At 42.3% G+C, this 22,863-nt stretch overlaps 1 protein-coding gene across 1 annotated transcript; it reads left to right on the top strand.

The window, feature by feature from the left end:
* The first annotated feature begins 3,503 nt into the window (after positions 1-3,503).
* Positions 3,504-22,636, top strand: Unpg (homeobox protein unplugged). The gene is made up of 3 exons (XM_078192835.1): positions 3,504-3,801; positions 6,979-7,290; positions 20,341-22,636. Exons 1-3 carry the CDS (start codon positions 3,525-3,527, stop codon positions 21,096-21,098), a joined length of 1,347 nt encoding a protein of 448 aa, XP_078048961.1. The 5' UTR covers positions 3,504-3,524; the 3' UTR covers positions 21,099-22,636.
* The last annotated feature ends 227 nt before the right edge of the window (positions 22,637-22,863 follow it).

Raw genomic sequence — 22,863 nt, 5'->3', positions numbered from 1 at the left:
TTCGCGAGCATCGCACCGAATTTTCCTAGCGTTCGATCCTAATTGTTAAACGAACGTACCACCGGATGGCCGAGACAATGGACGAACCCTACCGAGCGGATCAATTGGTGTCCATAATAGACACGTTATTAGGCGCGTGGGCGGTATTTACGTCATAATGAGTATGCAAAGCGATCAGCGTTAACGAGCCAGCTCGCTTTCAACGGGATGCGCGTTACCATAAGCCCGGCCCGTCACGTTCCTCGTATTTTTATCGTTCGCTCTCTCGCGAATGCCGGTGCCGGCGCGGAACGTGTTTCCCATTAGGTCGCCCGCTATGCCCACCCCCGCACACGGCCGGCCCTTAACGAGCACGTTTATCCGGCCGATCTTGGCGCGAGCCAATCTACCCGCAGGATAATGATGTACCCTTCTCGGTGTCAATCCGCCCGGACGTCATCGGAACATCGTGCTTGCTCAATCCCGAACACCGTCTGGTTCCACCTTTGAGCTATAATGAGCCTAATCGATTATTATAGAATTATTCTTCTTCCATTAACACCTTGCATACTTGGCGATGATTAAAACCTCTTTGTTCTTAATAATACAGAAAATATATATTTAGACAGGAAAAGATTAGGAAAGAGTTAAACGTTTGCTAATATTCGAAAAAGAGAAGGTTTTGTTTGAATATAAATGCTTTGATGGTTAAGTGCAATAATTTTATGAAATATATAATTTAAAAATGAATAGCAGAGTATACATCCATTTTAATTCCTTGTCCTATGACACCTTTTTGGTTGCGTTAATTAGTACCTATTTTTTTTAATACTGACCTCGATAGGACTAGATAAAATTTTTCTTTCTTCTATTTTCTTTATTTACTAGCATTTCTAAATTTTGATAATAAAGGAATTCAATTTTATTTCGATTTAGGAGAAATTAATAATATTCATATTTAGTCAATTTTGCGTGGGATTTTTGTCACAAGTCTGGCTCGTTATTATAGAGAAAGGGGTTAATCAGTTACCTATTTTTGAGGAGTACCTAACTATTAATTGCCACATGGAAATGGCAATATTTTATGTTATACCCTGTCATATATAATGTTTAATACTGAACCTATCATACCAATCAGAATAATTGAACTCACATTCCCCATTTTAAAATTGTTGAAATTATAAAGACTTTACCATAACAACTGATCTAACGAATAATTTCTTACACATAATTCCTTTATAATAAAACAATAAAAATTCCATAGGAATAATTCCTTACATAATTCCTATGTGATAAAACTAATAATGCCTTATATAATTCTCATATAATAAAACAGTCCAAAAATCCAAACAAATTAATTCTCGTGGCTCGCAAAGCAACGGGAGTTAGTCAGTCCGTAGCTTCGGTGTTAAAAGCGTAACCCAAAAAGTCAGCAGTTAAACAAACCATGTCGCGGCATACAAGCCTCGCCGAGCGATCCAGCACGACGACGAAGCGTACGAAAAATCAAAAATAAAGAAAGCCAAAAATTCCGGCTAAAATTCCGCGCCGACGAGCCCCGCTGAACGGTGGACCCGGCGGAATTGCGTCGGCAGTTAAAAAAACGCAAAACAAAAAAGCCCCCCAAAAAAAAGAAGATAGAGTCGAGAGAGCGAAGCACATTGAAGCGCGGCCGAAGTGGCAACGGCAGTTGACCAGGTCCTAGGATCTCTCGGCTGGATCCTGGCGGGCTGGATCGGGAGCGGGTTCGCGAGACCGCGGAAGTACAAAAGCTGTCGCGGGGCTGCAAGATGGCGGGCACCGGGTCGGTGGGCGTGTCCGACACGACGATTGGTCGTGACGACGACCAACGGGACACGCCGTGGCAGGAAAATCCGTGCGGTTCCGCGGCCACGCCAGCTGCGACGCCGCGCCGGGAGTCGGCGCGTCGCAACCTCGCGACAACGCCGATTGAAATGCGGCTCGTCTTCGGCCGCCAGTTGCCCGTCGACTCGTGCCCGACACGGTTGTCGTCGGTCCACGTGCCTTTTTTTTGTCGCCTCTCCCCCCCCCCCCCCCCCCCCCCCCCAAAAAAAGGAACACCGCCGGGCACCCACCGTGTCTCCCACGTAACGATCACGTATGCGATCGCGGCCGACATGCCAACCGATCGGGCACGATCGCCGATTTGATATGGTGATCGCGAGTGTCGCGATTCGTCATACCGTTGTTTGACTGGTCACGTAGTGGACCCAGCCGCTGCACTCTTTTTCCTTTTGCCAGAACGTGGATCGAGGTCGGGCTTGTCTCGCGAGTTTTCGGTTCGCGACGCTGTGGTGCGGGCCAGGAGAGGACACGTGGTACGCCCGTTAGATACAGGCATCGGCCGCGTTTCGTATCCGCGCCGTGACTATTCCAGAGGAGCTGGTTGCCGCGGCCGGAATTTTTATGGAAAATAGCTAGCTGATTCCAAGAAGCCGAGCGGTCTAAGTCGCTCGAACCTCTGGAATTGGGAGCAGCGGATTCACGTTGCGCCGTGTCGATCGCTGTGCATCTGCTGGATCGCGTTTGGATGCAGATTTTTGGAGAAGGCCTTTCGCTGGAGTGAAATTGACAGATTTAGCATCTGGAGCGACCGCCGATGAATATTTCCGTACTTAATTGCATCTGTGCTCTACTGATCAACGAAGCAGTCTTGGACGCTCGAAGGACTCCGAACGAAGAGAACCCTTTACTTAAGGAATCCATGGACTATTATAATCATCCGTGCTTTCCGATCTACGCATCGATCCTGACATAAAATAGATCCATGAAGAATCGTCAACTACAAGAGCGCCAAACCTTACTGCACCTTGCAACACCTTACTCAATAAACACCTAACTTCTTCGATTTTCGAAGCAACTCTAGTGTATCGAAAACCATATTTACACTTAGGGGGTGATAACAAACCTGCAGAAGCTAATCGAACTATCATATACTGTGTGAATAGCTGTGGAAAGCGATGGAACAATTTCTAGAAGTACCAGCTACTAGTTCCTACTGATCGCGTCGATTTCAAGCAGTGTCACGTTCTCGAATCAGTTCCCGCAAGCCGCGACACAGGAAAACCGTATGAAAACTTGATGCCTGGTGCGACATTCAATTGAAAGTATTCCATGAATACGCCAGTATCTGCTGAAGCCAGCCACACGCGAAGACCGTGTATCAAGTATTGACGAGCACCTCCGACACGGTAAACGACGGGCGTTTCTTCGAACGCGGCGGACGGATACTCTGAATAATGTTCACGTTGTATCGCAATTAGAGGATACTCCTGGAACGAGATATTTTGTTAAAGATCGTTAATGTATTAACCAAATACCATATCGCGTTATACTCGAACAATTAAGAAGCCACGAAGTCGTTTCATCTCGGAGGAACAATCGCCTTGTTGGACTTATTCCATCCAAATCCTTATTCCAGGATCTCGATGAAGGGATTTAGACTTTCGAAAGGGTTTCTTGATTAGTTTATCGCCGGGATATGAAGTGTTAGTTTCGGTTGAGTAATAAGACGAATAAGAAGCATGGATTCGAACGTGGAGGAGACGGAGCTGGACGTCGGATCCGCGAGCGACGAGCTCGAGTCCTCGATCCCGGAGGCGAAGATCATGCGACGACCAACGCCGAAGCCGTTCACGATCGAGAGTTTGATCGGGAATTGCGGCACCCAGAAAGGACAATGCGATCCCGGCACGCAGGAGGAAAGGGCGAGCGAGAAGGAAGAGGACTCGGATCGGGACAGGGAATACCTTTATCAGAGACACTACCTGGCGACTGCGGCAGCGAACGCGCTTCCACCAGGTCGGTAATTGCTTTTTAACGTGTCGAGGGTCAAACATCATGACCAATCAATCGCACGATGTATCAATTAAATTATTTCATTAACGCTAAATGTACCTAACTGATCATTTTGTTATCTTTATCAAAGTTGTAAGCTTGCCGAGTCCACGACGCAGGCTTCGCGCAATTTTGATTGCATCATTGGCTTGCGTAAACAAATCTAGTCATTCTTTTTCCATGGAAACATTCTTGTCACTTTGATAATACTAATTGAACACTTGAAAATCAATCATTCGACTGGCTATATTGCATTTAGCGTTAATAAAACCGAAGCTAGAAAATTTAGGAAATACTGTTCTATATATTTTGCATTTTAAATAGTTCAATGCACTGTTTTCGAGTTTATTATAATGAATTTGGAAGTCTAGTTAAAAAATTAATGTCACCTGTCGGTGACCGACGCAACGTAGAATATGTTAAACGCTGTAATTATTGCTCTAGAGTTTTAAGAAACGATAAGTACAGGTATGGAACTTTGAATAGAAATTATGAGTCATTCTGGTATTATTTCATGATGACACGTGTATCTTATACCTTTCAACTTATTGAGTTGTTCTCAGCGTTGGTAAATAGGAACGTTTAGTTGCTCCGTATGATTTATAAATACGCTCTATGCGACTACGATTCATAGAATGTAACATTAATAAAACATTACTGTGTTCTTCTGGTTATTATTATTTCTTTTTGATTAATTTTTATCTTTATCAGCTGATGCTATTAGTAGTATGATAAACAGGGTGTGGCACATGGATGAGCATACCTAAATAATTGTTCTGATTACAGTCGAACTCCGTTTCAATTTCCCTTTTAATTTATATAGGGATTGTTATATATTTTCGAAGTGGCTAATTTATTTTAAAATCTAGATATTTAAGGATTTAAAGAGGATTTTAATCAATTTAAAGAGCTTGGTATCTGATAACGTGGTAGTATAATGTTTTTAAGGGTTATTGAATTCTAGAGATATTACTTAAATACAATTATATATATAAATTGGAGAAATTTATATATTAAAATAGCTAGCTCGATGTTTTCGGAAAATGCACTTAGGCCACTTTGAAAATGAACGGCTCATTTAAATAAAGGCTATTTATATAGTCTATTTATACAAGCGCTGTTTATACAAACTCAGATTATATAAACTAACTTTTAGCAATGCCTAATTAACTGTATCTTCTCATACGTAATACTCTTATTAATATTATATCTACCGGAAAATTCTGTCTGTTCTTAATATGCAAGGAAATAATAAAATATGCGTTTAATAATATACATTGTACTGTATAGTTTCCGTCATTACTTTTATCCTTTGCCAACGCTATTAAAATTTATAAATATCAATTTTGAAGAATGTGTCAAGAATGTTAACTTAAAATAACATCATCGAACATAACTTTCTGATAGACCTTATATAAGAAAAAATCGTAGTCATTGGTGCGAGACTGATGTAATTAATTTCTGGTAATTAATCTCGCGATAGATTCGCATAAACGGAGTTCTACCGTATTCAAAAAGAAATGGTTGAAAATGCTAGAAAAATCGCATCGACTCTGCGACGAATATTTCCATAGCTCCAAAAGCAAGGGGACCATTCATCTATGTTCCCAGCTCTCGCGTTCACGTGACACTATCGCGCAGCATGTTCCATTTCTTAGAGAAGTTAGAGCACTCGATCTGAATAGCATCTTTGAAGATTCCGCGTGACGGACGCATCAATGAACCAATTGAAAGCGCCGCTTTTCCCTTGAATCATTGTTCTCAATGGAGATCGAACGGACCCCGCATAGACGACCGGCTGAGCATGCATAGACACCTCGGACTCGGCCTGTCAATAATCCATTAGGAGCCGATAGACCGATAATGTTAATAGGTAATATCGCGAACGGGAAGTGGAGCGCGCGGAAATCCACGGGATTCCATTCCGTCGGCTGAGTTATACGCCGGCTTTAGATAATTCAATTATCGTCGCGGCGCGCGAACGAGATCGGGAGCTCGTTAATTTATCGGCGCGGATTCGGGAAACGTTCCCGGTTAACGCGGACTAATTAAAAGTGAAGAGCGGAAGCAACGATGAATAAATCGAGTTCGAGCCCGCTCAATAGCCGATTACATATTTCAGAACGTCTCTGTCGCCGTACCGGATGTAACGAAATTCGATTTGAGGCATCGCGCGCCCTACTTTCGTCGGAAAATGAAATCCCCCTTCAATCAAGAGCCATTAAATGTCAGCCACGGTGTGTTACGTCGCGTTAAGATCCGATCCAAAACTGGTGCCACCTCTGCGCAAACGGGGTCACGTGTGCCACGATAGACGCTCGTACGTTCCCTCAGAATTCAACCGAAACCCGCCGCACGATGCATTATGCAGTCGGCCACCTTGGATTACCGGTATTTAGAAATCGTCCAACAACTTTTTCACTGATTTGCGAAAAGGACATTAAGGTAAACGGAGCTGGATTTATTCGAAATTTCCCATTCATATTTCTTTGAAAATCACCTTTGATCTTTTTATTGAAGTTGATGGAAATTGTAGATGATTTAAGGCGGCTATTAGGGAACTAGAGCAAAGACGAAGCGTTGGAAACGCTGCCTTAGGTTGAAATTACGAAAATTGTATTCAGGTGCTACTTTAATATTTTGTAAATATTAATAATAATATTGATATTGAGGAATAAATATTGATATTGGCATTATTCGATAAAATACTTTTATGTTTATTTTTCTAACATTTTATCGACCTGTGAATCAATTGTCATGAAAGTAATTAATTTCCTATCTATTACTGAGGTATTACTATAATATTTCAATATTAAATTACTTATAATTCTTTTAATATTAAATACTTTTCACGATAAATAAAATAAATAGATAAAACAGATATTGTTTAATAAAAGGTGTTATGAAAATATAAAAATTGTTTTCTCCTTACTAAGACCAGACAATTTTTGTTTCAACAATAATAATTAAAAAGAACGAATTCCTGTTTCACGTTCCTTCAAATCGAATTTCTGCTTCCATAATTTCTCGATAATTTAATGGATCGTAATTTCGATTGATAATTTCGTGAAAAAAAAATGGTCGCCAGGTATTTGCGACGCAGTCGCGTCGACAGGAAATTAACGAATCCTTATCGTCCAGGTTTCGGCGTGCCCCTCGGCCTCTACGGAGCCTGGTTACCGATGCGGATGTACGGCAGCGGCGGGACTTCCGGTGTCCCGATGCTGCCAGCGCACACCTCGGCCAGCTACCCGTCGCACCAGGAGCTTTATCAGAGCCGATTGTCACAGCATCTCGGCCCGGGAGCCAATCATCTCCAAGGCGCAGCTTATCCGACCGGTTGTCAGCGTACCCCAAATCATCGCTGTTCGACGAGCTTCACGGACAGCGAGGACGACGGCAGCATCGACTCGCCAGCATCGCCTGCCCATGATCTCTCGAAATCGCGACACGGTAAGCCTCTCCACAATGCTTCTTCTTCTTCTTCTTCTTCTTCTTGTTCTATTATTTTTCGCTCTTGTCTGGCATCTACCTGACTCTCGAGCCATCGACGGCGTTCGCTAGGTGGGCAGCGATTGGCGTTTTATGCCTGAACACATGCGGGCTGTTGCGATAATGCCGTATTTTCATATTTATTCTTATATTTATAAGAAGGTTTAGAACGTTCCTTATCTATCGTTTAGATCTTTGTTTCTATATTGAGAATATAGAGAGAATTCCTTCGGATTATCTTCTTATACATAATTTTGTTAAATGCATTTGTTTATTATTAAAAGCGTTTTATACGTAGGATTTTAATCTCGGTGTGAGTCAGGCAAATTATGTTGATACGTTCATGGTCGAATGTGGATAACAGTAATTTTTTAATAGTTGATTAAATTCATTTTTATTGTAATATATGCGGATGAACTGAAACTGTAAAATAAATCGTATTAGTATATACTAGAACAGAACATTTTAGTTTCAGTTTTGTTGATTAAGTTGCTTCAATTTTGTGGAAATTTTCGGAGTTGATTTTTTATTGAAATTTCTCAACTATGCATTCGATGTCAATAAAATAGTCCCAAAATTATGTCACTAAAATTACTCTATTATTAAGGTAATAATAAAAGTGCAATATTGATAATTACCTAGACGAAGTCAATTTTACAAACTCGTCATTCTAATTGTTAAAATCGGCACGAAAGCGTTCACCATTGGATTTGCATGAACTGATTCGTATCTGTCACAACGACGCGCGGCGTCTCGCAATTATCCGAACTAATTAAATCGATTGTAAGGGCGGACAAAATATTTGCATCTCGATATGTGTAAACTCCTTGTCACTGTTTCAAGAAGCGACTTTATCGATTGACACGTCCATTAATTACCGTCGCCGCGCGCCGGCCTTTGGTCAGCGCTAGGGATAATTGAAACGATCATTCGCGTATCCTGTTAACGCTGACAGTCGTCAGACGTCAACCTATAGCGCGCAGCCCGCGCATGCATCGAATATAGAATCACCGTCGGCAGTAAGTTAATAGCATATAAATAAATAGGTGTTCCGTGATCCCATTCTAGAAGATTACGACCAATTAAATGCCGCCACGGCTGTCTCGAAAGACGGGCGAATAATCGCGCGATTTTCCGCCGATTGAAAATAGTGCTGTTTCGTAATTATTTGTACAAATTCGAAAGACTGTTTTCGGCCATTAGTTTTGGTTATTTAGTTGAATATAGAAAGCGACGCGAGATTAAATAATGTGACAATTTTGTTTGAGAATTATGTAGTTAATTCGTCATAATTATTTACACATAATTTTCTACAAATATTTATATATGAAATGCATTAATAGCAATTGGAAAATTGATAAAAAATAAACAAATGTAAAACGTAAAATAGTCAATTTTAATATCAAAATTCCAGGCATTATTTATGAATAAAATTCTTTGGAAATACATAATAAATAGAGAAATGCAAAATACACATGTAAGGTGCACTAATCGGTCGACACTAATGAAAAATAAAAATTTTCTTCATCTTCTTTAAAAATTACAAGCCACACAGAAAATTCATTCTTCTTTAAAAAATTTCAGCGATCTGAAAATGGTAATTAATCTCGAATACTCTCGATCTTTCGACTCTTTTAAATAAACCTCGCGACTGCATAAAATCCAGAATCTCTTAACATGGCGTTGAACGCCATGGGGGCCATCGATAATCGGCGCTCCCATACATGTCCCATAATAGAAAATTCACCGTGACACCACAGACAATCCCCGTAAAATTGGCGTGCCATTCAACGCGTTAATCAGCCTCGAAACCGACTCAACCCTTTGCACCCGAATTGCGTCTCTGAAGCGCCAATAAAAATTGTTATAAAATTACCAAAATAATGTTTACTTTATTAATTACCCTTCTGTTAAAAGCATAACAGTTTAACGAGTCAGCAAATTATACTAAGTACTATACTACAGCTGGTCAAAACAGCAATTTTGGATCTAAGCTTAAAAAGGCTTCGAGTGCAAAGGGTTAATAGCGTGAAGCGAGAAGAGCGATAATATGCGCGATGTCGTGCGCGGATCGTAAAAAAATCGCGACGGCCGTTTACGGATTCCGGGAGCGTGTCCTCGACTACGATCGTAGTCGCCACGATCGAGAGAGCCGGCAAAGGGCCCGAGATACACAGTAGCGCGCATAAATTACGACCTGGTCCCAAAGTCGAATCCCCGCGTTGTTCGCACACTTCTCCACAGGTGGAATTCCGTGCTCACACGCGCCTCCGCCGTACGTGATACGGTACTCCGCGCGAATCCTGGCCGAATTTCAAACGCTCGGCGTGCCCTTCGCCGAAGAACCCTTCTTCCTCGAAAAGAAGGGCGACCGTCGAGAATCTCCTCCGTCGACATGACAATTCATTTCGCGACGTCTCCCGTTGATCGATATCTGCGAAAGCTGAGCATTTTTCGCGAAATTATTTTCATTGTAATCGAACTATGTACTTTTACCTCTTTCGTCAAGTTCCGAATTATTATATCATTTACTAAATATTATATATTCAGATAATTAGATTGATTTTATTTCTTGCGTAAATAATGGCAATTTTTATGTCAATGTGTATATTGTGTGAAGGAAGAAGATTTTAATTGGTAATTGCATAAGTTTTGTGAAAATTGAAACGAAATGATTAATTTTTAGGTATTGCAGAGTATATAGTGTACGCTAACAAGAATGTATGTACTTTGCGAATGATTTTGCAAATTGTTGCAACAAAATATAGTTGCTTCAATTACTAGTTGCTGCATTAATTATTACTGTTCTAAAATCTGAATAATCCTCGCACATTACAGACACTGTACAGTCTATGAAAATGAGAACAAATCAAAAAGAAATACAGCCAAGATATACTCATTTATATAATAAATATAAATTATTCTCTAACCCGATTAAACAAGCATTTTTTACCAGCTACTAGCACAAAAATTTCTATGAAAACGCACAAATTTCTTTGGATTAAATTAACAGAAAAATAAATCAATAAATATAAAACACGCTCGTTAATCGTAGGTAGCATACTATAGCATGAAGATCGTCGAAGCGGCAAAGAGGTTTGACAAATTAGTAATCCGCGGAGCAGTCGCGCGGCATCCGACATTTCGAGCACGCGATATCGTCGGACGGCCGCGGAAGAATCGCAGAATCCGTCGATCACCGTGATCAATTGTAAACGGGTCTCTCGCACACGGAACGATAGCTCGCGCGCGGCTATTCTAGGGAGCCCGGCCGCGGATGGAAAGTCGAAAACTCGCCGATCACGTATTACCGAGGGGCGGCGCGGGGCCGGGCGGGGAACGGGTCGACGAAGTCGCGCGCATTTATTCGTGGCCGATCACTTTTTATTGATGTACCGCCGACCGTGGCGATTTCGTATGCGCAACGAAATGGCTTCGAGGAATCTGTCATCGGTCATTTATGACGCACCGTGCCGAACCGGTGTGCGCCGATCGGTTGCGGACGAGCACAACGCGGCCCGATCGCGGGGCTTGCCCTCTCTATTTTCGTCCCTGGACGGCCGAAAACGTTCCTGCGAGCTGCACGACGATCTGCCTAGTCCCGCCATGGTGCGAATTGTTTTAATCGCACGATGCAATTTGTAATGGAAATGGAAATCTGATCTGAGTATCCATTGTTGTATTCCAAATATTCGAAGTCGTCGGAATAGAACAATAAATCTGTTGATCTTTCTGCGAAACGCCAACTCTACTATGACATTATTTTAATACTTTTAGTCTTTCGTGGTTTATGCTACTTGCAGTGGGCAAGTATAGTATGGGCCAAGTCTTTGAAAAGGTGCTAAATACTTTTTTAAAACTAGCTTAACAATATGAATTTTTGGAGACGTTAAAAGGACTACTTAACAACTCCATAATGACTAAGGTACTTCTTCTTAACCCTTTTCACTCGAGAGGTGACTCAGAGGCATCACTAAATAATTATTTAATGTATCCAAGTGCAAAGGGTTAATGATTAACTGATTTAGTAAAATATCTATTTACAACAGATATAAATAGATGAAAGAGAGGATCCTAACAAGATTAATTTATGAATCGTATCTTTCTAAAAATTACTAAAAAAAGAAACAAACTTTGATTTGCCTGTGCCTAGCACATAATATTAGACGGATTTCATTTCTCAGTTTCCGCTAAAGAAATTGCCGCGATAAAATATGAACGTAAAATATCTATTGAATTTCATCACCGAATTTAACCATGAATCGCATTGCCTAATTAATTGAATCGACATCGAATAATTCACGGAGCCACGGAGCCACCTTTTCTTGGCTCTCGTTTTAAAGTTCGCTTAATGCCAACGCCTCAACTACTATTGATCCCGTCGAATCTAAATGGCGACTATAAATGAGACGGTTGGTTTTTTTATAGCTCCGCTTGACAAATTAATAATCGCGTTATGTCAGGATCCCCGTGTAACTTGATGGCCGACATGGAACTATGTCAGAAATCGTCGAAGTGATTCGGGGACCGAAAATTCCGTCACACACGCGTCCCGTGAATGACACTCTCAACAATGGCACAGCTGATGCGCCAATTAAGCTGATTAATGCAGCTAGCCAGGAAGAAGAATGGACGCCAGCGACGAATCGATCCTGTTAAATGAAATTATTTAATAGAACCGGTTTGCCTGATATCGCGACGAATTTATACAATCGACGGTGAAGTTTAAGAAACGAAGTGTACTCGTCGAAGATGGAGCGATAATTATTCGATTGCTGCGATAGAAATTCGATAAAAAATTAAAGGGCATTCCATAGTGTTATTGAAATATTTTTCTATTTTTTATAGACCAGGAAATTATAGTATTCACTTTAAACAAGATGTACGTGAATTAATTGTTACTATACTGTATAGTGTAACAGTTCACTGAGTATATCAATGACATTAGAATGCATTTATAGATGACATCTGAAATTCATCAATTTCCAATTAGTTAATTTCCAATAGCTACGAGAAGATAAAAATTATTTAAAAAGATTAAAAATGTCGTGCGTCTAACCATGATCGTATAAAAATATTCAGAACATCATGCATTTGTTATTAGTCGAAATTATTAAAAAAAATCGTGCACTTATTATTAATCGAAAACAATAAGAACATCGTGCATTTATTATTAGTCAAAAATATGAAAAACATCGTCGTGCCTCCGCCAGTGTTAATACCGTCCCGTGCCCGTTTCTGCGTGTTTAAAAATATTAAAAACGTCTGGCGCCCATAGACGTCGGCGTTGCTCTTTCAAATGTATGTCGCGGTTGGCAGATTAGTCACAATTGGAGCAGAAGCTGAATTCTTTAAAGTGGAAGGTAATGAAGAGCTGAACTACTTTGCGCTAAATATATGTATAGAAGGCGGAAGAGCCGGTTCTCGATCACAGGGTTCAGTCATCTTAATCCGATTCCGTCACTTTTCGCAAATTGAAATCAATCCGGACGGGATGCATTTTCATTTGCAACCGAGATCTGCATTATCTTTCGTCGAACCTAATTCAGGCTCACGCCGTCACGAAGCTTCATTTACATTTACATACGTTACATCGAGCCGAGCGTAATCAAAGTGTATCTTTTATTATTTAATCTACGTGGAATATTGAAATAAAAAATGTAAAATGTAAATGTGTTAAAATAATTAAATCGACGTTGAAAAATCAAGGAAAGATTAAAAGAAGAATGTTTTAAAAGGTGTGAAGAGTTATAAAAGTGGAGGTAATTAATTACTATTACAAGAGCTTTTATATTAAGTTACATTGTTAAGAATTTTCTATGGAAATTATTAATTACATAATTAAATATAAATAGTTATTATAGCCTTGTGTTTCCTGTGAAAAATATTAAGGAATTGAAAATTAAATTAAAAGTATAGTAAACTCTGATTCCATTGATTTGAAATTTGTTAATAGATGTGATGCAAATTATGGTTGAACTGTATTTAAGCTCTCTGACGCGCGATTATGTCAAAAGGACGACGGTAATTCGATCGCATCTTCGTCCACGTAATCCGTTCATTAAATCACAACGCCGATTTAGTGGTAAAGTGACCAAATAACAGCTAGCCGTATCGATCGGTGGCACACGTGACGTCAGACGCGAAACCGGCTGGAAGACAGTTAATAACAACGATTAAAATTTGATGCGACACGCGCAGAAATAGATACATTCATCGACTCCGCGACACAGCAGGCGAAAAACCGACACGTTCTCTGTGAATTTCTCCGATCGTTCGATTTAACCTCTTTCCATCGCATGCAAACTACAGGCTAATAGTTAAACGGCTCCAACCTAGCATCCGACTGTTATATTATTAATAAACATTACTTGAAGCAATTAAAAGAAAGAATAATCGAACAAATATTCCTTTTTATTAATAATAATGTCGCGAAATTCATCGCTCCGCAAAATTAAGAAAAATTATAGATGACCACTTCTCAGTAAAATTACGATGGAACGGTGAAAAAAAATCCCAGATCAACTTTTGAGACGTCATTTTAAAGGGGGGACATCCTTCTATAAGATTATTGTTAGTCAGATGCGTAAAAAAATTTTTTAGTCTTTGTAGAGATGTTTGAATGTAACCAATTTCGGAAAAGCAATTTTAGCTTCTGAATTCATGTTACAATAAATAGTACTGAGTTTCATATTTTTCATAAAAATAATAAAATAAATTAACGGATATAAAACTATAGATTTTACTCTTTAAAATGAGTACAGAAAGAGTAACGTACAATTTTTTCACGCAGAGTTACAGGGTTTCGAAATGAGATAACAGTTTGGTCGTAATAGTTTCTATATTAATGATGTTATATTAATCAAAACTTACTGCCTGCTCCAGCACAAAGATATCTGTATCGTATCTCTCGAAGGAGACTTTGATTAATCATCGGCGAGCCAGATTTGCATCGCGCACGATCGAGGAGGCCGCACTCGGCAAGGACAGAAAGCCAATTCAGTATCACAGAAAGCGGTCGCCGCAAGATTTACCGTATCTCGATTTTTTCGTATTCATTACCCCATCGAGAGAGCCCCACGGCGACCAGACACGACAAGGGTGGATCTCACAAACTTGCTTTTCCCAAGAAGAACCGAAAATCCGGCCGAAAAAAGCTGATGTCCCCTCGTGTTCCCGGGATCGGTCTCGGACCCCTCGATTAATCGATACCGTTAATAGACCAACGAAAATGCGGGGCTCGCGTTTGACGACACCCGAATACGAACAATTCTCCGAAAAACGTTGATTAATGAACTCGTCCGTTGATAACCGGCCGCCTTAATCGCGACGCTTTCCAAAACATCTCGCGGCGTCGTCGCTTCTTACCGCGTCGTCGCGGCTATCGATTTCACGTTCGTTTCGCCGTGAAAACGTAATCGGCCGGACTCGCCGCTTAATTTGACAGATAAAATTTGTCCGTCGCTCGATAAATATTTATCGAGTTAAACCGCGCCGGGCTAACCCATATACGTCCTCGCGCGCTCGCGCGGATCGTTCATGTATTTGTAATGGGGCAATCGACGGGACGTGACACAGATTTCCTGTCGGTGCGCCGCGGCAATTAGAAAACACCGGGACGCCGCTGCCTCGGGAAACTAGAGCGAAAAATTTTCGATTAAAGATTCCTACGAGATCGCGGGAACTTCATTCAGCGTTCCGTGCTCTTGAATAATTTCCGGCTGGTGTCGGAGCGACGGTTTTTATTCATCGCGTTTCTAATATTAGGGAGATTATTAATACATGAATATATAATTTCACCTGTCCGAAACGTTCTTCGCGCGACTTCGCTTGATAGGGCCGTCTCTGTAATTGATAACGTGATATCGATTTCTTGAAACGTCTCCACGATTTTCGTATGAATGAGGAACACTTATCGTGGTTTTTAATTGTATTTTGCCGTTACACGGCGTTACTCTAAAGTGTCTGCGACAGAATTTTGTATAGGATGGTCAGGTATTTTTATGACAGTAAAATAATTTGATTGGGAATTTTTGATATTGATTGCAATGGTTGAAGTTGTTTTTTAGAAAATAAAAGTGTTTCCATGATTTGTTTATATTTATAGGATAGTCAAATACCTTGGTGCATAAATTGTTTATATTATATATTACTATATTATCTATTATTATAGTATGTATTACTATATTATATTAGCTATTAATATCTAGAAATCCTATTTAACTCAATGTTTTAACAATACTATTGCGTTTCAGTACATGCCCAATGAAATATACAGAATTATGGTACTTGCGGTGAATGGAGAGATTCCTGAGATCATTTCAAGTAACTTTTTCCTTTACAGAAATTTTCTCCGAAATATCGTTAACGAGTTATTAAGCAAAAACAGTGACCAATGAGAGGAGAGATCAGCTGGCGCAACTCAACTGGACTTCGTCTGCTCGTTGGCACGGCCGCCTTGCGTCAACCGAGCTCGCCCCTCATTGGTCACTGTTTTTCTTTAATAACTCGTAAACAAAGCCGCGGATTGCAATTTCGCTGAGGAAAAAGTTACTTCAAATGACCTCAGGAACCCCTAATTTCCATATCATAATTTTAATACACTCTGTAAAATTACGAACTTCAAATTTTTATTCGTCTTTTCATCATCCCGATTTTTATGAGAATCTGATACAATCACAGACAAATTAATTAAGAAAAAATGGAGACCCGACGAGGTGAATCCTACGACAATTTCAAGCAACAATTAAAAAAGTCCGTCGATTAGAATATCAGTTGAATAAATAGAAATAAACAGCTGACCATGATCTCGGGGACAAAATTCCGGTACAAATAGCCGCGGAGGTGTTAACCCTTTGCACTCGAGTGATGACTCCGTTCAAGATTGTTCTACGATATTCTGAAAATATTTTTACATTATCAAATCTATTAATTTTCAAAGAATCGTTCAAAGCGTAACTGTTACACGCACTCAATTTCATAAATTGCCCCAATGATTTATAGAAAATACAGACTATAGTGTCTGTATATAGCACGAGCTATAGTGCTCGTCCAAAATAAGTTTAGCCATGAAGTTAAAATGGCGTGGAGCGCAAAGGGTTAATATAGCACCGTCGGTTGCCGTAAACCGTGTACAGAATTTCGTAACGCGATCCGAAAAAGACCCAAACCTCGAATGTACATCTGTTTCGATTTCTTTTTTTCACCGGAGAGTTTCGCCGGGACGGGAATATATCAGGAAGACGTATAGGTCTGGATGGAACGCGGCGCATCCCGACGGGTGCAGGAACCGGATCGAACTCCAATTTGGCGTATGTCCAATCGCACGGGCGACGGAAGTCGCTGGAAGAAGCATCGATGACACATTGTGCCGCTCGTATTCCGCTAATAATCGCGGACGGCGTTGTTCGCGGACGAGCTTTTCCAGACCGCGGCGAAGGAAAAAACTTTGATCGCGTCGGTTTCAACAACTTGTCCAGCTATAAGAGCCCCCGCGCTATAAACGAACGGAACGTCGGTTCGGAACTATGAGGATTCGGAGTCATCGTCCGGGGAACTACACTTTAGAAAATGCATGCGTCTAGTTCGAGCCGGTTGTTCACGCCTGCCGCGGCGGCGGCGTTCGCCGTTCAGAAGTTGTTGAACTTTTGCGGGAACTCGCGGTGTTGGTCCTCGCGGCTCAATGTTTCGTCGCCGCTTCGGAAAATGTATGGTTCGTCCATGGTGCATAGGGTGCTTTCACATAGTACACATAATAAAAAGTTAATAGTAGGCGGCTTGAGAACTGACGTTTTGGAGTGACTGAAATTGTTAATAGCAGTAACAAGATTAAATTGGAGTCTAGAAGAGGCTATGCTTTATTCTTTATTGGTAATTGTTATGTATCAAAATTGTAGCATTTTAAGACAAATGCGAGTACCATAATTTTTTAATTGGCAAAATAGACGCTACTTTTGGGCAACGAAATTTTATTGACTGTATTTTGAGCCAGAAATGATGTAAGTAACATACTTTAATTGCTAGATTAAATAGTATAGCATAATATTAAATAGTATTAAATAATGTTAAATCAACCTAGGAAAAAATCCATTTAACCCTTGTAACATAAATCCAAGCTTCTACAATAATCATGACAATAAATTCGGAAAAAGTATACTTTCTCCCACCGTCTTTCTTATTGCAATCTGAAACAAATATTAGCTGCCAATTAAACGATTACCCACGACAGACGTGTATATAAAGCAGCAACAATCTCTGCTAATGGTCGCGAAATTACAGTTCAAAAGTTTCAAAAGGCAAGCCGGCCTAACGCGGTTGATTCCGTTTGAACCACGGATGCACACGGGTCGCGAGCGTTCACGGCGCGTTCAACACAGTTGAAAATTGTGTTTAAACTTTCAGGCGACCTATAGTTACCGCGAGACCTTTTGCTCCAGAAACGAAGGATCGTCGCGTCGCGAGTAATACGTACGGTTGATCAGCGATTCTCTTTCAAGCGGGCATAGTTCTCGATTTTTAGAAAAAAAAAGAGAAAAGAGGGGAAAAAAAGGAATAGAGGAACGCGGTCTCGCGGGGGCCCACCTGGCACTCATGAATAGGTTAAGTGGCGCGGCCGCCATTAAGTCATCGAACGGCCGGAACGCGGTATACCGTCGTAGACCGATTAATCGGTCGTGCATTATTGCACGGTTAGAGGAGAAGATTTAATATGCTGGACGGGACGCGAGCGGTTTCGTCGCGGCAACGTTATATAGCACGCGGCGGAACGAAGTTTTTTTCTTTTCTTTTTTCCTCGACTGCTCCGAACAATTTTCCACGTCGGGCAAAACCGGACGCTGGCTGCGACGGTTGCTTTAGACGATGTTCAATAAAGTACATTACCGTGCAACTTTAATCGCTTTCCGTCTGTCTTATGGTGGTGCACCAGCGGGGACACCGTTCCCTGAATTAGTAACCACGGATCGGAAACTTATTCAGCCGCGGCCGATGAATCTGTAAGTCATTGCGTTTCGTCGGAACCAGTTCTCCGCGAATGTACATTCGGTCTAATCGCGAGGACAGCGGAATCGATCGGCCGCGACTGTTGCGAAATAAAGCGGCGTGAGAAACGAAGCGTAGGAGTGCCGAAATATGATCGCGAATAAATATCATTAAATACACGGTGTAGGAGATGCGATCTTTTTAGCTCATTTTATGTAATAATAATGCTGTAATTATTTGAAGCGACGTTTACCTTGGAATATTTTTAAATTATCCGCGAACGTGTGAATAAATACTAAAACATTTAGGTACTTCTAACTCGTGCCAAACTTCACATTTAATATTTTGAAAATAATAGATGATATTATTATTATTATTCTTTATTGACGGGCTAATAAGACCCTTTTGAGTTGCATGGAGTTATTGTACATAGTTCGGAGTTACCTTATAAATAGTATATAAAAATAAAAGAACAAAAATTACAATACAATATAAAAGTAAAATATAAAGAAATTACATATAGTTTGTGTTTTAATAGCTGGTATTACTGTATATGTAAATCGGTTCAGTGTATTTCCAAAGAAGTTGAGTTCTGTACTAAGTATATTTGCTGTTCCTATTGCCATATATATTTTATTAAAATATTATACTACCAATATTTTTAAATTTAAATTAACCCTTTGCATTTCTATGTCGAGTGAGACTCGACATTATTTCATGTCCAAATAAATAGATGTTGGGAGCTGCTGACACTGAAATTGAAATAAAATTCGGAGTGCGAAGGGTTAAATAAATAAATTTAAATTAAATTAAAACGTCCTTAAATATCTGGATTTTAAAAGTAAGCTTAAAATGAAGTCAATTATGGTCGAAAGCAAAGCACAGTAAAACTTGACGCCACAATAATCGGCTCTATAATTTTCCTCGATGATTAACGAACACGGACATAAGAATATTTGCAATGTTTCTTAAGTCAGTCGAATACTTCTCGGCGGAATGTTACACGCGTACGCGGACGTCTATAGCTCAGCAATTACGAACGATGTAAATTGACCGGCGGTGACCAGGCCGGTGCGCCATTCCGGACACGTCGAGTTCATAGTCCCCCTTTTTTCTCCTCTTCATTTTCGTGTTTACCGGTTTTCCCCAGCGGCCGTGTTCAAGGCAGCAAGTTCCTAGAACAAGACGAGCACGTAAGAGTTTGATGCACCCGCGGCCTTTACTAATTCAAAGAGTTTCGATTGAATGGGCCACACACGCTTCCGCGAGAGCGAAAGAAACGGTGACGGTGCCGCGGGACTCACGGACAAACCGGGTGTTGTCCTCGCCGCGTCTTTACACTTCGTCCGGGAATCGAGCCTGTGATCGATCGTCCACGGAACAGTGCCATTACATCTCTATCCGGCCATCCCTTCCTTTCCCATTAAGGCAACGCGCGATCGCGACGGTTTCGCCCCCGGCATGTGTAACTCGGGCTCGCGACGATTCGATGAATTGCATATATTCAATAATATCCAATGCTTTCGGATTCCAATGCTTTCACGCGCTCGCGATTCCGCGTTCGAATTCGACCTGTTGAGTCCCCGGCAACGAAACCAAAAGATCGAGGATTACGATGTTAAAAGATCGTTAAATTATCGAAAAAATTCCCTCGATAATTTAAGACAATTTTTATAGCATTCAGAAATATTTCTATATTCCTTAAGAGACCTAGACAATAGCCTCCTCTTTGCAGAAGTCTTTCGGAAGTTAGCGATTTTCCCTATTTTACGCCGCTGTCTCATAAAGAAAAACTCGTTTCCCTAGAATCGTTAAGAAACAAAGACGTAATTTTATAGCATAGAAGTCCCTCTTTCGTCTCCTATTTATAACACTTCAATACCTGCTTTGATCTTTGATATATAGATCGAAGCGTATCGCTCTTCGACCGAGAACAGATTTCCAATCAGATTCGCGAGCAGATTTTCGAATGTTCGCAAGCTGATCCGGAAGCAGCGCCCGACTAATTCCGACCGCGGTTTCTGTGCGCAGGTTCGGAGAACGGTCGGGCATCCGCCGAGAGCGAGGACGAGGGCGGAGGGCTGAGCATGGCGGGCGACGGTCACGACGCGGCCGACGCGATGTCCAGCAACGCGTCCAGCAACGTGAGCCCCGGCTCCATGGAGAACGGTCAGAACAGCTCGGCGTCGGGTTCCAGCAACAACAAAGCACGCCGCCGACGAACGGCGTTCACGTCCGAGCAGCTGTTGGAGCTGGAGCGGGAGTTCCACGCGAAGAAGTACCTCAGCTTGACGGAGCGGTCGCACATCGCGCACGCTCTGAAGCTGTCGGAGGTGCAGGTGAAGATCTGGTTCCAGAATCGCCGCGCCAAATGGAAAAGGGTGAAGGCCGGGTTATCCGGCGGCGGAGTGGGCACCGGCGCGACCAGCATGGCGGCCGCCGGAGCCTCGAGCAGGCACAACGGTGCCGCCGGACAGCACTCCGGGAACGGCACCAGGATCGTGGTGCCGATCCCCGTCCACGTGAGCAGGCTGGCGGTGAGGTCGCACCATCATCACCTGGAGAAGTGCGCCAGGCCGCCGAGGGTCAGGCCGGCGAGCGACAGTCCAGCTTCCACGGCGTCCAGCTCGGTTTTAGGCGATGCTCTAGGTCTGGTCAACTCGTCCATCAACCTGACTGGACAGGTGCAGGCGCCGATCAGCAGCGGCGTCGGCATCGGCGTCGCCGTCGGCCTCAGAGCGTTCACCGTGCCGTCCCATCGCGGTGGGCTCAGCTCTTCCGGCAGGTAGTGAACAATGCCGGGTGAACTGTGCTCTCGATGGAAGCTGGAGAACGGCGACCAAGGATCGGCGCATGTCTCGCGCGAACTTCGGAGGCAACGGTGAGTGGCGAAAGAAGCGGCTGCTGGACAGCGACTCGAATGCGTGGCAGACTTTTTCGGTTTTGTGAACAGCGACGATGATCCTTGCCATTTTCTGAGCACGAGAGATCGATATCGAGATCGCTGGGTACGCGATCGACTGCGGAATTTGTAGCACGTTCGCTGGCAGCGTTGGTTTCGCCGACACCTCGCGACGCTTTAGGCGAGACGAAAATTCGATGCATCGCGAGATACGTAAACGCGCATTTATTCGCCTATCTGAATGTCTTAGGAATAGGAAAACGGTATTTGGAAATTCTCCGAGGATTTATTATATTGCTCAATTTTGTGATAAGTGCTTGATACCCGCACTATGGTTCTGTCCTTATGAACGCTGCCATTTGACTGCATACTTATGAATGCATGCACAACCGACGATTAACCCTTTCGGTACGAGTGCCGGATATATCCGGCGTCCGTGCGATTTTCAGTATAAATAACAGAATGTTATATCTCTTAATATTAAAGCTGGACGCAACACTTTTTGTTTTAAAAAACACTGTTTTATCAAGCACAGATTTTATTTAACGCTTACGACAATCTTCGTATAAAAGAGATCATACTTCGTATGACCGTGTGCGAATTTTCGGAGCAACGCCTACAGAGTGTCATGGCGGACAGAGTGCTCGTACCGAAAGGGTTAACTCGATTTTCTTTCGCGCGAGAATTAGATCGTCGCGGACGCGCAACGCTGGTAGCGAATGTGTCAGTTATCGCCGTTCGAAGGCAGACTATCGAGAGTCCATGGACTTGCAGAGCAAACGGGTTAGTAGCTTCATCTCGCGAACTGTTGCCAGCTGGAACATCGAGGAGAAATTCAAAGTAGAAGACGCAGCATATTTCCGACGGGGCAAGTGCTGAATAATCGACGAGGATAGGGTCGGAAACTATTTTAACAGAAGATCCTTGATTCGAAGCGACGGTCCAGTGGAGCTCTATTCGGGACACCGAGACGCGTGCATCGCTGCGAACGCGATTCGCAGGTACCGTTCTCGCGAATCGATGCGCGGCGAGTCGGTGGCCGCGCGGTCTTCGATTCTTTTCCTCTCCTCGATCGCGCGCGACTAGCCCCGCTCCTTCTTTCGTTTGCGCCGCGGATGAAGTCGATGTAAATAAGTAATATTACGGTGTTGTAAATAGCGTTCCCGCAGCGTACCGCCGCGTAGATTGTAACCGATGTACGAGCGTAGGTCTATCTTGTAGATAATTTACATTAAACGAGCCTCCCGCACGGTGGAGGAGCACTATGTTACGACGATGGCCTATCGATTGGCCGTGCGATTACCACAGCTGCATCACGGTCGCGATACGACGGAGCGGAAGCCGAGCGAAACGGTCTTGCACGCTTTGTGTATATATCGAGATGGCAATAAAATGTGCGAATATCTTATATGGAGTGTATCGTTCGTTTCTAATTGCACGCCACCGGTCTCTATCCCCCAGCTCTCTTCCGCCTCGCGGCGACGAAACCGTTCGATCGGCGGAGCCTGGAGAATGGGGAACGCAACAGACAATTCTATTATTCAATCGTTGCGCGACAGTATCGTGCTATAGTTCGCTTAAATCGACGCTCGCGCGCTGCCGAGAAGTCTGCGGATTAGATCGCGGGACAGTTAAACGACGGACGAGGTGAC

The sequence above is a fragment of the Augochlora pura genome, chromosome 10, assembly GCF_028453695.1.
Source record: "Augochlora pura isolate Apur16 chromosome 10, APUR_v2.2.1, whole genome shotgun sequence".
Taxonomy (NCBI): Eukaryota; Metazoa; Arthropoda; class Insecta; order Hymenoptera; family Halictidae; genus Augochlora; species Augochlora pura.
This window is presented reverse-complemented; position numbering and strand designations above follow the sequence as displayed.